The sequence below is a fragment of the Primulina tabacum genome, chromosome 3 (assembly GCF_025594145.1).
Source record: "Primulina tabacum isolate GXHZ01 chromosome 3, ASM2559414v2, whole genome shotgun sequence".
Classification (NCBI taxonomy): Eukaryota; Viridiplantae; Streptophyta; class Magnoliopsida; order Lamiales; family Gesneriaceae; genus Primulina; species Primulina tabacum.
The window spans coordinates 27,128,359-27,146,148 of NC_134552.1; the positions used below are offsets into that span (position 1 = coordinate 27,128,359).

A 17,790-nucleotide genomic window follows, 5' to 3' on the forward strand; every position below is an offset into this window, starting at 1 on the left:
AAAATAAAAATTAACGGTAAAAAGTAAAAATCTCAAACTCTCAAAATTATCAAACTACACACTTTATAAAATTTTTATCTCTATTCTATTGTGATTTTCTTCACACATTGAAAGACCTATTTATAGAATTTCTTTGGAAATAATCCAAAAATAAATACATAATTATATACATCATAACACACTAATTTTAAATATTTACAATTTTTATTTCAAAATTCAACATTTTTATTTTCAACATTCAAATATTACAACTTATATTTTTCAACAGAAATCATATTTTTAAATTTCCAGAAAATTTCCAAAGAAATTAAAAATCTATAAATTCATAATGAATCACCGGGGAAAAAAGATACCTAACTTCCACAACCAACCACCTCCCACTTGGGACAGTGAACAAGGAACAGTGCTGCCGACACTTTACAAACCGATAACGCAGAGGCCTGGAATCAGGTTCGGTTTTTCATTGTCGTTAAAAAAAAAATCACAGGTGTCAATTGTGACTATCTTTTCTCTTTCGCTTGTAGATGCCATCATTACCACATTACTAAGCCTTTCTTTTTTCATGTCATGCACAATATACCCGCCACAAACAGTTGACAGCTCAGCTCAATTATTTGTTTTGGGGCCCTGTCCTTCGAGGGTTTTCTTTATGTTCTTGATTCTCTAGTTCTATCACTTTGAATTATGTTCTAATGGTCAATTCTTTGTATTTTTTTTATGGGTTTTGCACAATTCACGTAAAGATGGCCGAATTGTGCGTTTGAACATTTTGGTTTAGGATTTTTTGTTTAAGTTCATCAGTATGTTATTTAATTTAAAGGGCTTGTTCTTCGATTGATGCCAGTTTCAATTTCGGGTGTTCCACTCCAATTCTAGTAGTTGCATCTCCTAGTGATAGTTTAATGCTAAAAAGTTTATGTTTTGGTCAATTTAAGCGTATTTTGTGACCATTCCCTAAAAAAAAAAAGGTTTCTTGTAAGCTTGTTTAGGACTCTGGTATATGATTTTCTTTGTGAAAATCTTGCAAACCAAAATGCTTCACACGAAATCAGAATCTGATATAACAAGTTTAGCCCCTTCATCACCATCAAGATCTCCGAAAAGGGCGTACTATGTACAGAGCCCTTCAAGAGATTCCCAAGATGGGGACAAGTCATCATCAATGCACGCAACTCCAAATTTTCGTAGCCCAATGGAGTCGCCTTCACACCCTTCCGTCGGCCGCCACTCCCGGAACTCATCTTCTAGCCGATTCTCCGGCATATTCAGGTCGTCCTCGGGGCGTAAAAGTGGCCGTAAGAGGATGAATGATAAGGGTTGGCCAGAATGCAATGTGATTATGGAAGAGGGGAATTATGATGAGCTCAATGATAAGACTTATATGCGCTGTTGCCAGGCTTTGATGGCTTTTCTGGGGTTTATTGTGTTGTTTAGTGTGTTTTGTTTGATAATTTGGGGTGCAGGCAGGTCTTACAAGGCTGAAGTGGTCGTTCGGGTAACATTATTTGCTTTGATCCTATTGTTTTCTGTTGTTTATTTAGTATGATTATCATAGTTCTTAAAATCCCACAAGGTTACATCTTGGCTTAAGGTTTAGCTAGTGCTAAACGCGAGCAGGGGCTCAGTCCTCCAATAAAGCACGCATTTATAATGAAGCACAAACCTTCGCTTTCAAGGCTCAAGTGATAACTTTGTGTTCCTTAAATTTAGCGAAGATGGATCCAATGTAAAATGCAAGATTACAGTGATTTGATTTCATTTCAAGGCTAATGGATTTTTGCTTTATTGTCGTGCAATAGTTTGTAAGTACTACAATGTTTTGATAGACAAGTGCTGAAGTGTTCTTAAAATATTTAGATTCATTGTATCATTCTTTCAGGATGCCTTACTTTAGTGAGGCATGTGCCTCACCTGCTGCTTAGCACTCAAGTTCTACAATGCACATAAATAGGAGAATTTATCATTCAACAGTGTATGCAGTGCTTCTAGTGAAACAAAGCAGCACAGAGTTATGTCACAGCAGGATATAATTTCTGGAATCCGTTACTCGGAAACACAAACTTTTGAATAGCTTAATTTGTTTGTAATATACCTTAGGACTGGGAAAATGGTTAAAATTTTGAATACTTTTGAGCGACTGCAGATTTATGCATTGTGCCAGAACCCCTACACAGCAGAACTTTAAAACAATGAAAATGGAACATGTACGTTGTTCGCACCTTACTTGACTATTTGTCTTATCATTCGACAGATGTGATAGGATTGGCTCAATTTTGTGAAAATGGATGTGTTATGTTATTTGATGGTAGAGGTTACTGGCATTACGAGCTGTGTGAAAATTACTCTGGCTGATAAGTTTTTCACAAATTCTTGACATTATAATGTTTTGTGCAGAGCTTGTCGGTCAATAACCTGTACATAGGATCTGGTGCAGACTTCACCGGAGTTCCTACTAATATGCTGAACTTGAATGGATCATTGAGGATAAGCATATACAACCCTGCTACATTCTATGGCATTCATGTTAGTGCCACACCAGTAAATCTCATCTACACCGACGTTGTTGTTGCCACAGGACAGGTATTTGTGATTACAAAATAAGCATTAAAGTTATTAGATTCTAGGTTACTCTATTTAGTACTAAATAGAAGCTTGGCCTCTAGAGTATTGAGTCATTTGTGCTTGGGTCATGAAGCTTCAGACTGAAGCACAGAAGAAGCCAATAAAAAATGTTAGACCTATCACATAGTGACAGTTGGAAAAAACAGCAAATGATTGTCATGTGTCAATCGAGCCTATCAAACAATGCCATCATGCGACGAAAACATTTGCCATAACTTATATTCTTCTTTTGTTGGTTTCTGTTGCAGCTGAAGAAATATTTTCAACCTCGGAAGAGTCATCGAACGATGATGGTGCATATAGAAGGAACCAAGGTCCCGTTATACGGAGCTGGATCAACTCTTGTAATTTCTAACAATGCATTCAAGGTTCCTTTGACGTTGGAGTTTGAAATCCGATCAAGGGGGGACGTGGTGGGGAAACTGGTGAGGACCAAACATCTTAGAAGGATTTCTTGCCCTTTGGTTCTTGATTCGACTAGCAATAGAGATATCAAGTTCAAGAAGGATAGTTGCACTTACAGATAAATCTGGGTCCATTTGGTGAACTGAAATTTTTAGCTGCTGGTCATGTTCTTGAAGAGTTCTTTTCCTAGAGGAATTTCCCAATCATGAATGATGGTGATGATAAAAGTGGGAGCTGTGAAAAAAGTGTGGGTTTTGTTAAATATCTATGGAAGGATTTTTTTTTAAATTATTTTATAAACATGTAATGGTGTTTAGTGTGAGAATTTATCGCAATTTTTGAGTTTTAATATGTCCAATATAGTTGAGTCCATTAGGAGATCAATTTTTTTCCCAAAATTGTCTATATTATATTGATACATAAATTAATTTTATATTTATATTTTTGTCAACTAAAAATTATAAATAGGAAAAATAATTTTTAAATTTATTACTTCAAAAAAATATATATAAATTAAGTCAAATATTTAATAATAATATTTTTTTAAAAAAATCATAACTAAATTAATTATTGAAAAATAAAAATATGTTATCTATATATAACATATAATACTAAATATATTTTATTATTTTAGACACATGTGATCTCGGTTATGCTAGTATTAAATAAAGTTTTCACTTTGCCTTTAAATTTCCGAGTGCTTTACTTTGCTCATTCGGCTAAAAGTTTGGTGTTTTCCTTTGCCAAATTCATTTCTAATGTTTCTTCGGAAAAAAATACCATTTCCATTGTAAATCTTATATTGTCTCTATTAATTTCTCTAATTAATCGTACTATTACATTCACAAGCTCTTGACAGCGGAGAAATCGTCGTATGTATTATATTTGCAAAAACAGAGAGACAATTGACGAATTATGAATATTATTATATTATAAAAGAATATTTATTATGAATATCGTTTGGAAATATGTCTTTATATTAGAAATATATAGTTATTCCATTTATTTAAATTGCTTCTTTAATATATCCATCTATATTTTAGGTTGTTATTTATTAATTTTAATTTAATATTTTCGTAATAGTTTGATGAATTTGATTTACTTTAATTTGAACGATCTCAATTCTCAACAATACTGATTTTTATAGAGTTGGGAAATTGCCCAAAAAGCCTAAACCCAAACACAAATTTAGTGTTGGTCATATGTCAGTAAATATTTGTTCTCTCTTTTAGCTCATTTAATTCATTGTATTGATGGCATTTTATTTGAAAACCCATTAATAACCCCTTTACCATAATTCATTGTCGAAATAATTGATCATATATTACATTTTTAGTTATATTAATTGATGAAGCAATTAGTATGTAGACTTCATAAATTTTAAATCATGGTGAATTAAATGTGTTCTTTTACTTATTCACAATTTGAATTAATCGAAATATTTTTTATGGTATTACTTCACCTTTTATGTATAACATATAAGTAATATAGTGTGTTTTCACACTCAAGACGCAACAGAAGATTTAAAAAAAATTGTTTCGACGTTCAAAATGCTCCTTGGGGTCGTATGAAATAAACATCCATAGGGTATTTTGATTGTTATCTCTGCGTATAAAAGCTGGATCCAAACTATACCGAATTACCAGCGGAGATTGTTGGAATATTTCATGTTCGCAGTCTTGATTTTAATGTTAATTCTAACAAATTTATCTAAGTGCGCAGAAAGCTGAAACTGATCAGGTTTTGGACTGATCAGTTACCGAGCCAAAACTGAAGCTATCGAGACGCAAACTGAAAATACCAAATGATTGCCCAAACTGAACCAGTCCAACTGAAATATCAAAGACCAGTTCAGCTGATAGGTAGTTCAGCAGAATACCTTCAGAAGCCCGGCCAGCTGACGAAGAGTTCAACTGATAAAGAGCCCAATGGACCAGTTCAACTGAATCAGTGAAATCAGTTTAGTTGATGAGCCAACTGATTTCACCAAACCAGTTCAAGAACAGTTCAACTGACTAGTTCAGAGCATCAGCTAGATGCCGACCAGTTTGCAGAACACGACAAGCTTATCTAAAGTGGAATCTAGCTGTGCTCAACAGTATAAAAGCAAGTGTCCAATCAAAAGACAATGATGAACGTTGCAGAGCTTAAAGTCGAGACATTCCAGAATAGTTGTCAGAAACGACAAAACACAAATTTTGTGGAACAAATTTTAAACTGCAAAAAACACATTTGATGAGTCTTAATGTACAGATACATTGCCCCTATATATACAAGATCAAGGCCATGAACAAAAATAAGAGAGAACACAAAAAGAAAAGTGTGTGCGGATGAACACAGATAAGAGAGGGAACACATAATTCATATAAGCTTACAAGAAGCAACCAGCCCAAATTTGAGGGAACACTTCAACGTGTTATCTGCTTAGACTAGAAGCACAATTCTCTCAGTGTGTGAGAACACTTCATGTTGTATTCATAGATCAGTTCTCACACACGCACACACAATCACCGACACATATGCAAGAGAATTGAACTTTAAATATCAGTTGAGTGAGTCTTGCACAAAGACAATAAATTCGTGTATGTAATCTTTAACACATAGACGTTAAACAATTATTGGCTGGAAGGTGTTGCCTCCAATCTAGATTAGGAATTCAGTTAGGCAGTAGCATAAGTCCTAAGTTGAGTGAGTTTATATAAGGTTTTGTATAAATCAAATTCTTTTAGTGGAACCTAACTAAGATGGTAGAAGGGGTGATGTAGGAGCAGTTGAAGTCTCCGAACATCCATAAACATATCTCGTGTATTTAACTGTTTAACTATTGTTTTAAACTGATTTGATCAGTTCAAACTGATATCAGTTCAGTTCTCACCATAACTGAACTGATATAAGCAAGAATTGATCCTACTTATTTCAGTTATTCAGTTTACACAGGCTAAAAGATTTAAACCGATCAGATTTATTAACGAAAGATTACTTCGACTATTTTTCGCTTGGTTTAAAACCAAAATCGATTTAATTCATCAGTATTTACATTCTTAAAACACGAGCTATTGCAGTTCATTGAGAATATTGTGTTTAAAGCACCCTCGCAGGTGTCTATAACCGATCCCATCAGTCTAGAAATTAAAGCGACGTAACCTAACTGCATGCAAATATATAGTATTATTAAAAATGCTTAATTAAGTGTTTTAAATGCATTAAATACATGTTAATGAAATGATTAGGTATTTTACTGCATGTTTTACTAAAAGTACATAAATTAGGGGGTTTGGAAGTATTAAATGCTCGAACAAGGAACGGCGACCGAAGACAGTTTAAAGAAAATGTTTTTAATAATTATTAATTATTTAATATATGGCATATTAAATTGCAATTTTCGAAAATGAGTAGTTTTAGCATATTTTTACACGTCGAGTCATATTTTTAAACCAGTCTATTTTTGGCAAAATGAAGGACTTTTCAGGGCTCGGGTATTATTTTTGAAAACTACCAAAAAGAAATATTTTACGTCCGTATTATTGGGCCTATTGGACTTGTTTTAGTAGGATTTTGGTCCAATACCTCTACCTTTTAATATTTTAAAGTCTAGGCTCACTATCCCACCATTCATTCATTTTTGTGACACCCTAAACACAAAGGTGCATAAATGCATTTAAAAATTTATTAGTGTAACTAAATTTTATTATTTTCATTTTATTATTTTTACCATATTATTTTTCGGTGCAAATTTTATTTGTCCAAAATATCTAGAAATACATTAAAATACATCACAATACGCTTAAAAATTCATCAAGTACTATCAGGTTCTCCTGCCAAGACCATGGGATAGAAGAATATAATAGTATTAAGTTTGGATAAATATTAACATTTTCATTTAATTTAAAACAATTCAATGGATAAATATGAAATCAGCTATATATATAGCTGAACTCTCCCCAATTCAGAAACCATCCGAGAGAGATAAGGAAACGAAAGAAGGGAGAAGAAGGAAAGGGAAGAAGAGGAAGAAAAAAATAGAAGAAAATCCATAAACATTTCCGAAAAATTCCAATAAATCACCAACTATTCACCTCATATCGTAAAGCAATATAGCACTGGAGGTGACGAAAAAGGATTGATCAAAAACAAGAAAATCAAACCAAGATATTCCGAGAAACGGCAACAGAATCCCGTTCCAAGTAAGGTAATCTACGCTCATCTTTCTTATAGCTACACACCAAACTAGAGGTTGACTTGAACACAAAAGTGTTGTACCTCATGTTGCATAGATAAGGTACATGCCGTCCGTTGTCCCAAAATATTGTCGGAACTAACATTTTCGGAATACCGGAGTACCTTAGTTCTCCATAAGACGATATTTAAATCTGGTATTGATCGGCTAGAAATTTGAAAATACTTTCAACATAAGAATTAAAGATCTTGCAAAGTTACATATCCTTGAAAAAACCTGGCCGTGCATGGCCGCCGGAAGTCCAATCACACGCCAGAATCATCGGCGCGTGTACCTCACGCGCCGCCGCATCGGCGTTTTTCCGGTGGCCGAACCTTCCTTGTGTTATTTCCGACTTTTTAGCCAACTTTCGTAATGTTTAGAGATATCTTCTAATTAATATGAATTTTGCAAACTTAAATAAAAATCAACGGGTTAAATTTTGAACAAAAAATAATGTGGAAATGATCAGCTATTTATTTAAAACTCTAACATATAATTATCATTCATAATATATTTTTAGGACTTGCTTCAACAAATTCGGATTACTAATCAAGCCTAAACTGTAAGTTATCTGGTGACGAATTTATTATTCATTCTTCAATTAAAATCTTTGGCATTTGGCCTGGAAATTTCAATAGCATGTTCAAATATCATCTACAATTCATTTCGATTACTGATATATTTTCTTGCATATTTATGAATGGATTGATATACCATTAATGAATGTAGTCATGGACAACAGATTTCGGTCCGGAAATTGAGTCTACTGGACAACGTGGCTTCAGCCCAGAAAGTGAGTCCAATGAACAACGGGTCAAAAGTCCCGGGTATATGATTCATCTGAACAACGCGCACCGAATATTTTGGTTCGGAGAATGGCTCACCCGGCTTAAAAGGATCTTATAAGTGCTCAATTAGAGCTAGCAATATTAATTTATGAAATAATTGCATTTATCTATTATTCGTAGTAATTTCGAAGCATTCATAACATCTCATTTGTTGTGCTTATTACTTCATGCATAATTATGTTGAAGCGCTATTTTAACTTATTTAAAAGATACATATTAATTTAAACTCACTAAGTCCTCAAAGACTTAACCTTCTGTTTCTCTTCGTCTATTGTAATTTCCAGACACAGGAACCCCAGAATTGGAACAGGAGGAAAATAACTGAAGCTGAAATAAGAGCATTTGAAAGTCGTGATGATCTGTTTATAAATAAATGTTAAACTTCCGCTGTAAAATAATTGTACATATTTGAAATAAGAATGTAAATATTTGTGTATAATCTTTTAATGATAATAGAAAATATTTAAAATTTTATCTACAATATTTTTTAATAATAATGGTAAAAATAAAGATAGCAGTTCAATAAATAAATATTGTAGACAATGTGGCACTCAGTAAGGGAATAATTATGAATTCCTAAACCGGGCGTCACAGAGGTGGTATCAGAGCCCAGGTTTCTTAGAGTCTAGAGACAGGAGTTAAGGTTTATTATAATGTCATACGTTAATCTTTATGTTTTCCTCATAATTGAAACATTTTCCTTTCAGGATGACGGAGTCTAGTGGGACATCAAGAAATAAACAAACTATAATCATCAAACAAATGGAGGAAGAAATAACAAAATTAAGCAAAGAAAACTCGGATTTGAAATTCTTAGTGAATATGTATCGGGAGCATTTTGAAACCTTTGGAACAACTGAAACTTTTCATGGATTTATTGAAGAACGGATGAGGGCTGATAATCTAGCATATCAGGGAGAATTGGGTCATGTAGTGTATGAAAGAGACCGCACTCTTATATACTTACTAGATATGCATGAATTCTATGACCGAGGTTTGATTAGTTTCCTAAAAGGTGTATCACACCCTTCGATCCACATTGACCGCTTAATCATGCATGGGCGTGAACTGGTTTATCAATCTATCTAAGGAATGGAACTTGGTGTTATCGGGCCATCTTACACAAATCAAGATAATCAGACCACAACTCCTCTCATCACTAACACATTTGAAACCGGAGGTAGTAGTTTGACTAAAAATATTCCACAATATGTACCAGCCCCTTTTGTAGAATATCCTGGAGTCATTAACACAACAATAGATCAAAACCCCTTTATGATAGAAAATTATCTGTTGCCATCACCGGATGTTGAATTTCTTCCTGACCTCATGTGGGAAAATTCTGTATTTGGAGTAGATGAACTTGTTCCAATGACTATCGTACCTGAAAGCGAAAAATTTTAATGAGCTTAGTTATGAACCGGACCCAATTGAACCGTGTACATCACTGCCGAATATGGATCAAAATGTTACCATGGGAACCACAGGCAAAAATGAAGGCACGAGCCACACAATTTTTATAGATCTCTCAGACGACGAGATATGAAGACAATGACTATTTAGCACTAATATATAACTAGTATTAATAATCATCATCTTTTGTAGGTATGATGATTATCAAGGTCATCAATTTTTGTAGGCATGATGACCCCATTTGCTAGTTCTGTTTGTATTATGCATGGGTATTATAAATATTTGAAACATGTCTTGTTTATAAATAAAACTGACTGCTTACCCTGTGGCGTAACTATGTACATTTATGATATATAAATATAGTGCAAGATATTTCATATATATATATATATATATATATAATTATAGTACAAGATATTTCATATTTTATATTTATGTGTTTAGAATGACGTCTTCACAAAATAGTACTCAAGCCAGAATCAGGCAATAAATTCCCTCTAAAGATGACCACAACTCGGCAACTGGTGGAAATTCCAGAAGCGCTCAACACAATCCCCCCCCAAGAACAAAACGTACAAAATATGTTTGAAATAATCCACCATGACCTCAAAATATGTATATATAGTTTTGTCAGCAAAATCCACCACGACTTCATGATCAAGCTCAAGAACATCACATTGAGGCAAATGATCGAGCTCTTGAGAGATTTTTGAGATTCAAACCGCCAAAGTTTGAAGGCAAAGCAGATGCGTATCAAGCAGAATCTTGGCTAAGCAAAATCAACAAAATATTCTCTATTCTCAATTATTCTGAAGAACAAAAGGTGAATTTTTTCACTTACTTATTTGAAGTAGCAGCTCACAACTGGTGGCGTACTGTGGAACATAAGTGGACAAAGAATCACACCCCGAAAACGTGGGACAATTTTCTGCAAGAATTCGAAGGTAAATATATAACTCAAGTTATATTAAATACCCGAGAACGTGAGTTTATGGATTTAGTCCAAGGTGACATGACCGTAGCTCAATATGAGGCAGAATTCCACCGTCTTATACCTTATGCACCACACTACATGGAAGATGAGGTAAGAAAAAGAAAAAAATTTGTTCAAGAATTAAATCTAGATATTCGTTGGGCAACATTGTCCACAGAAGTTGCTAGTTATGTTTCTGCTGCCAATCAAGCTCTACGAGTAGAAGTAGACATCAAGGTACTTCTTAAAAAAGAGGAAGAAGAAAAGAAAATTAGAAAGACCAACCTTTTTGAGGATAAAAATGGGAAAAGAAAATTTGAAAAAAGAACATAACCAGTCAGGCAAGGAGAAGCTGTCAAAGGAAAAGTTCCAAGAAACAACAATAAAAAGTGTGGATATTATGGATTACCAAATCATGAAGAAGAAAAGTGCTGGAGAAAAGGTGGGAAATGTCTTATTTGCAGAAGTGAGCAACACCGTATTCAAGATTGTCCAAAAAGAACGCAGAAGACTCAACCCACTACAAAGCCAAAGATACCTGCTCGAGCCTATGCCCTCTTAGGAAACAAAGAGGAGGAAATTGACCCCACTACGGTCGTTGAAGGTACTGTTACTATATTATCCAGTTCTGCAAAAACTTTAATTGATCTAGGAGCTACTCATTCTTTTATCTCAAAAGTTTTTGTACATAAAGTACCACTGTTATCTGAGCAGCTACCATTTAGCTTTGAAATTAGCTCACCTTTAGGGACAACAATGATTACTGACATCATTTACAAAAACTGTCCCTTAAACTTCCAAGAAAAAGAATATCTAGCAGATTTGATTGAGTTACCTATCTAGAACTATGATATTATTCTTTGAATGGACCGGTTATTTAGACACCAAGCCCAGCTCAATTGCTACACAAAAAAAGTTTATCTTCAAACTTCTCATCCAATCAATTCCAAACCTAACCATACCATGGAAATAGTATCAACAGCAGAAGCTAAGGCTATGCTAAAAGACAATGGGCAAGGATTTCTAGCTTATTTGATAAATAAGCCAAAGGATCAACTCAAGATCTCCGAAATCTCAGTTGTACAAGAATTTTCAGAGGTTTTTCCTGAAGAGATCAATACTTTACCTCCTCAGAGAGACATAGAGTTTTCCATTGATCTAATACCTGGAGCACAACCCAGATCAAAAACTCCATACCGAATGGCACCTTCAGAGTTAAAAGAATTAAAACTCCAATTACAAGAGCTCATGGACAAAAAATACGTCCGGCCTAGTACATCTCCATGGGGTGCTCCTGTATTATTTGTCAAAAAGAAAGATGGAACTCTAAGCATGTGCATTGATTATCAAAAACTTAACAATGTTACCATCAAAAACAAATATCATCTACCGCATATCGAAGAATTATTTGATGTCTTACAAGGGTCTCAAGTATATTCAAAACTTGATTTGCGACAAGGATATTACCAACTGAGAATTAACGAGGATGACATCTCCAAAACGGATTTTAATACCCGTTATGGACACTATGAGTTTGTGGTAATGCCATTCGGATTAACCAACGCTCCTGTAGCTTTCATGGATATGATGCATCGAATATTTCAACCATTTTTGGACAAATTCGTTGTCATATTCATAGATGACATTTTGATATTTTCAAGAAATCATGAGGAACATGCTCAACATTTACGATTGATTCTCAAAACTTTGAAAGAGCATCAATTGTATGCCAAATTCAGTAGTGTGAATTTTGGCTAGAAAAAGTGTCATTTCTTGGCCACTTTATCTCCAAGAAAGGACTGGAAGTAGATCCTGCAAAAATAAAAGCCATATCTCGCTGGAAACAACCAATCAACATCACAGAAATTAGAAGTTTTCTCGGCTTAGCAGGATACTACCGAAGATTCATTAAAGATTTTGCGAAAATTGTTGTTCCCCTGACATAGCTAACTCGCAAAGACAACCCTTTCTTGTGGAATGATGAGTGTGAGAAAAGTTTTTGCAATTTAAAAGAAATGCTTACTAGTGCGCCTGTATTAGATTTACCAGAAGGGACAGAAGGATTTGTGGTTTACACAGATGCCTCAAAAGAAGGCTTTGGATGTGTATTGATGCAAAACGATAAAGTTATTGCATATGCATTTAGAAAATTAAAGAATCACGAGTTAAATTATCCCACTCATGATCTGGAATTAGGAGCAATAGTGTTTGCATTAGCAAAATGGAGACACTACTTGTACGGTTCCACTTTTGATATTTATACATACCACAGAAGCTTGAAGTATTATTTACTCAAAAATAGTTGAACATGAGGCAAAGAAGATGGATTGAATTTTTGGAAGATTACGATTGTTCCATTCTTTATCAATCAGGTAAAGCTAATGTAGTGGCCGATGCTTTAAGTAGAAAGATTAGCATGACTTGTTTGGAAATGAAAGAAGTAAGAGAATGGGTACACATCCATTCACGAGGGCACTTGGCCGGATTAAAAATCGAACCTGAATTTCATAGCAGAATTAAGCAATAATCAAGAATTGGACCAAGAAGTTTCCAAACTCCGCACTAATTCAAATTTCGTCACCAATTCACAAGGAATACTATTCTATCATGACCGTATTTGTGTGCCTAACTCAATGGAAAAGGAAATAATGGAAAAATCACATTAGTCTCGGATCAGCATTCATCCAGGAGGATCTAAGATGTACCAAGAGATTAAAAAACACTTCTGGTGGAAAGGAATGAAACGAGATATTGCAGATTTCATTTCACAATGCCTATCTTGCCAAATGATAAAGGCTGAACATCAAAGACTAGCAGGTCTTTTGTAACCACTTCCTATACCAGAATGGAAATGGGATCAAATAACTATGGACTTTGTGACTGAATTACCCCAACTCCCAGGAGGTTTTAATAGCATATGGGTGATTGTTGATCGCTTAACCAAGTCAGCACATTTCATACCCATAAGTCACAAATATGGGGTGGAAAAACTTGCTGAACTCTATCAGAAGAAAATTATACAGTTACATGGTATCCCCACTACCATAGTATCTGATAGATATCCGAAATTTACGTCAAGATTATGGAAAAAACTTCAGGAATGCCTTGGTACCAAATTAAATTTTAGCACAGCAGCACATCCGCAAACTGATGGTTAGTCTAAACGAACCATTCAAATATTGGAAGACATGCTTCGCGTATGTGTGCTGGATTTTGAGGCAAATTGGGGAAAACATTTGTCTCTAGTTGAATTTTCATACAACAATAGTTATCAATCCTTAATAAAAATGGCACCATATGAAGCGTTATATGGGAAAAAATGTCGCTCTCCTCTTAACTGGCATATGGATGAATGGAGAGGCACAAAGAATGGACAAGAACGAGCAATCAGGCCTGACATTATACAAGAAGCTATCGACAAAATAAAACTTATCAGGCAACGAATACAAACAGCTCAAAGTCGACAGAAGAATTATGCAGATAAGAAGCGGAAAGATTTGAAATTTGAAGTCGGAGATTACGTATTACTAAAAGTATCACCAAGAAAAGGAATCAAGCGTACTGGAAAGAAGGGAAAGTTGCACCCTCGATTTGTGGGACCCTTTGAAGTGATAGAACGAATAGGCACTGTGGCTTATCGTCTCTCTACCCGAAAATATCTCTGGTATACATAACGTATTCCACGTATCACAATTAAGGAAATGCAAAGTAGACTCATCCCAATTGATTGACCACCAACAGATAGATCTGGAAGAAAATCTAACATATGAGGAACAACCTGTGGAACTTTTGGACCAAAGAATAAAGGAACTTCGTGGTTGACCAATTCAGTTGATAAAAGTCTTATGGAAAAACCACAACATTGAAGAAGCAACGTGGGAAACAGAGAAAGATATGAGATATCAATATCCGCATTTATTCCAATAACTATTAAATCTGGGGACCAGATTTTTTAAAGGAGGGGATATTGTGACACCCTAAACACAAAGGTGCATAAATGCTGAAGGGATCGGTAAAAAAGTGATAAGTGTTTAGAAGGGGGGGGGGGGGGGGGGGGGGTTGAATAAACACTCACGGACTTATGTATATTTTTCGAATATTGAGTTCAGTTTAGTGACAAACTGATTCTCGGTATCTCGTCAGTCGATTACAATCAGTTTAACTGAAAAACAGTTGCGGAAGTAAACTGACTGAAAGATAGAATAACTGATAATAACTGAAATAAAATGCACACGATTTGTTTCTGGATGTTCGGAGAATAGAATAACTCCTACGTCACCCCTTCTATCACGAAGATAGGATTTCCACTAAAGGACTTTGATCGAATACAAGAATTGTACTGACCCACTTCAGTTTGGACTTAACACTGCCAAAACCGAAACTCTTAGTTCACAAAAATTTTACAGTGCGTGACTGAAATTTAACACGACTGAATGAATCTAACAAAGATTTGAAAGTGCTAACAAGCTCATAAATATAGCCTTGATTGCTACTGATATATCTGATAAGAGTGAGCTTTCGATATTTGAATACGAGTTGTGATTTTAGTAGAGTAACAGCAAGCTTGAATAGAATAGTAGTTCGTGATATATTCTCAGCTGCCCTCTTCACCTATTTATAGGCTTCCCTCTCAACGATAATATTAAATAACGTTTGAATCCATATATCCATTGATTGCCACGTCAATATTTTCTGACATTCGTATACTACAATCTCTGAAATACGGAGTTCCACTACTAGCTGCAGTCTGTTGTGCTATTTGTCGGTTGTCGATCTCAACTGATGACGTGTACAACTGAGAGATTAGCTGAAAGATTCTTTGCTGAAAACTCATAACTGATTGCTTTAACTGATCGGTTCCCAACTGATCAGTCAGTTAGATTATGCTTTAAGTGATCAGTTTCCAACTGATCAGTTTGACGTAGATAAGATTTAGCTGATACGCATTAATCTTTAAATCAGTTAAGCTCGTTTGCTTTTGATCAATTATTCCAATAATTTCGATATTTAGTTTGTCAAATTACTGAAATTTAGTTTCCAACAATTTCTCCCTTTTTGGTGATTGACAAAACTCAGAATTTAACAAACTGATCAGTTGGGGTATAGGAATACTTTGAATTATTGTAGATAAAATAACTTTTCTAATGTACATATTCGTACAAAGAAAACAAATAGTTTTCAACTAATAACTGACAATGGTTATCTCTTCAGTTTCATCATCTCTTACTCCTTCATTAATCTATCTGCTTCCCCCTTTTTGTCAAGCACATCGACTTTGAGAGATAGAATCCTAACATCAGCTGCAATATCTTTGACGGCAGTCAACATAGTGGTTTGCAGCAAGTCGATTTTCTTTGAAACAGATGCCTTCATAGATTCTACTCGCTTGCTGATCGAGTCTTGAGTAAGGGAGAGACTCTCAGCTAAGCCTCTGTTCTTTTTAAGCTCATCTAGTACAAAGGAGATGGAGGTCACAGCTGAATGAATAGATTCAGTTTCTCCGAGTTGAATTCTTTGGAGGAGTCTAGCTTCATAGAGTGAGCAAGCTGAGTCCTTTGAATATCCTTGATTTCTTGCATGATCTTGGACATATTTAGCTGAATATCCTGAATCTCTTCAAGGACTAAGTCCATGTCAGAAGATGGACGAGGAGATTCAGACGGCCCTGGTTCTTGTTCCTTGGTAGATTGATCAAATATTACCAAAGTCCGGTCAGAAATCTCTGTTTCAGCATGCAACAACTCTTGTAGATTCTGTGGAGGAGAGGAGATAGTAGGAGGATCCATCAAAGATGATGGTTCTGAAAGGGGTCGTTTTAGGTGACCGAAATACACAACGGAAGCAAAAATTTTCGAAAATCACATGAAAGATTTCGGCCACCTTGTACTAGGTGTAGCATATAAAAAATCTCAACTTTGTCATACATAGGGTGTTGAGAAAATCGTTACCTATCAACCTCTTGAGGTTGATGATGGCTCTAACTTTGTTGTCAAACAACAAAGCTCTTGAATGGGATGGCAATCTACAAGCTCTCCTCCTTTCCTTCAAGAATTAGGCCCACCACCAACTTTGTAGATCCACCTCACACTTGCACTAGAAAATGTAAGGCTTTTTCAAAGAGAAGTGACTTGTTTCTCCAACAATTGAAGAACACAAAACTGAGAGAAAATTTTGAGAGAGTTCCCTTCAAAAATTTCGGCCAACACATGAATAATGAGAGGGGGAAGACTTGTCTTGGGTGTGGGAAAAGTTGATCCAAAAAAGTTGCATGCCATGCAATATTTTAATCAAAAGTATTCACACCCCTTCACCTCCCAAGCATGCAAAACCTAGTGGGCTTGTAACATTTACAAAGGGCCCATGGACTTTTTAATTGTCTCAAACATATTTGAGCCCAATTAAACTTTACTTGATTTTACTCAAGCCCACTAGTTAAATAATTATTTCCAATTGGGCTCTACAAGGCCCAATGTTATTTAATTAATTCAACACTTGAATTAATTTAATTATTTGGACTCTACTAGGCCCACTAGTGTTTTATTAATTCAACACTTGAATTAATTTAATTTAGTCCATAATTATGTTTATGAAAATCACAATTTTCAAATACATTATTTACTTGGCCTATTTTTAATTTAGGAACACATTCATAACTTAAAAATTACATTTCTCTCATAGAAGTCATACTTCTATTTTTCTCAACGCTTATAAACCCATTTATAAGCCGTTCAACACATTGAACTATTTTTACTTCTCAACGGGATCTAGAAAGCTAGTACTTGTGTGGCCCTCAATGGTTCATGGATACAACTAGCCGTGGGTTCACATGTCCATGTGATTCGGACTAAACATGTCCTTATATGAGCATACCCCAATTGCTCCATTCTTACTTATCAACTCCTTGATAACAAGAACGTCAGAACTCAAGTCTGATAGTACCCAACCAATCATGTTAAACGCCTAGCAGCATCGCTTACATGATTCCCTATGTATCAAATGATAGTGCCTGCAAGAACCATTCAATTATGGTTAGCGTACAGTACGGTCCCTTCAACTCATATATCCCGACCGATTCGACAACCATTGGTATATCGAGAGTTGTCAATGAATCGATACTATGTGTCATGTCGTAGTTGCATCGATGGTGTAATCTTTGAAACCCCTTTCATAATTACCACCATACTCTGATCAGAGATTTCAACCTACATACATATGGATAACACATAGGATATCCATACCCGAAGGTAAGCGGTGAATCCCCGACTACAATGCATCGACTCCCATATGTTTCGACAGAACACCCAACCTTG

At 35.1% G+C, this 17,790-nt stretch overlaps 1 protein-coding gene across 1 annotated transcript; it reads left to right on the top strand.

Annotated features, from left to right (window-relative positions):
• Positions 1-396: 396 nt before the first annotated feature.
• Positions 397-3,460, top strand: LOC142541036 (uncharacterized). Its single transcript, XM_075647572.1, has 3 exons — positions 397-1,495; positions 2,395-2,580; positions 2,871-3,460. Exons 1-3 carry the CDS (start codon positions 1,001-1,003, stop codon positions 3,147-3,149), a joined length of 960 nt encoding a protein of 319 aa, XP_075503687.1. The 5' UTR covers positions 397-1,000; the 3' UTR covers positions 3,150-3,460.
• The last annotated feature ends 14,330 nt before the right edge of the window (positions 3,461-17,790 follow it).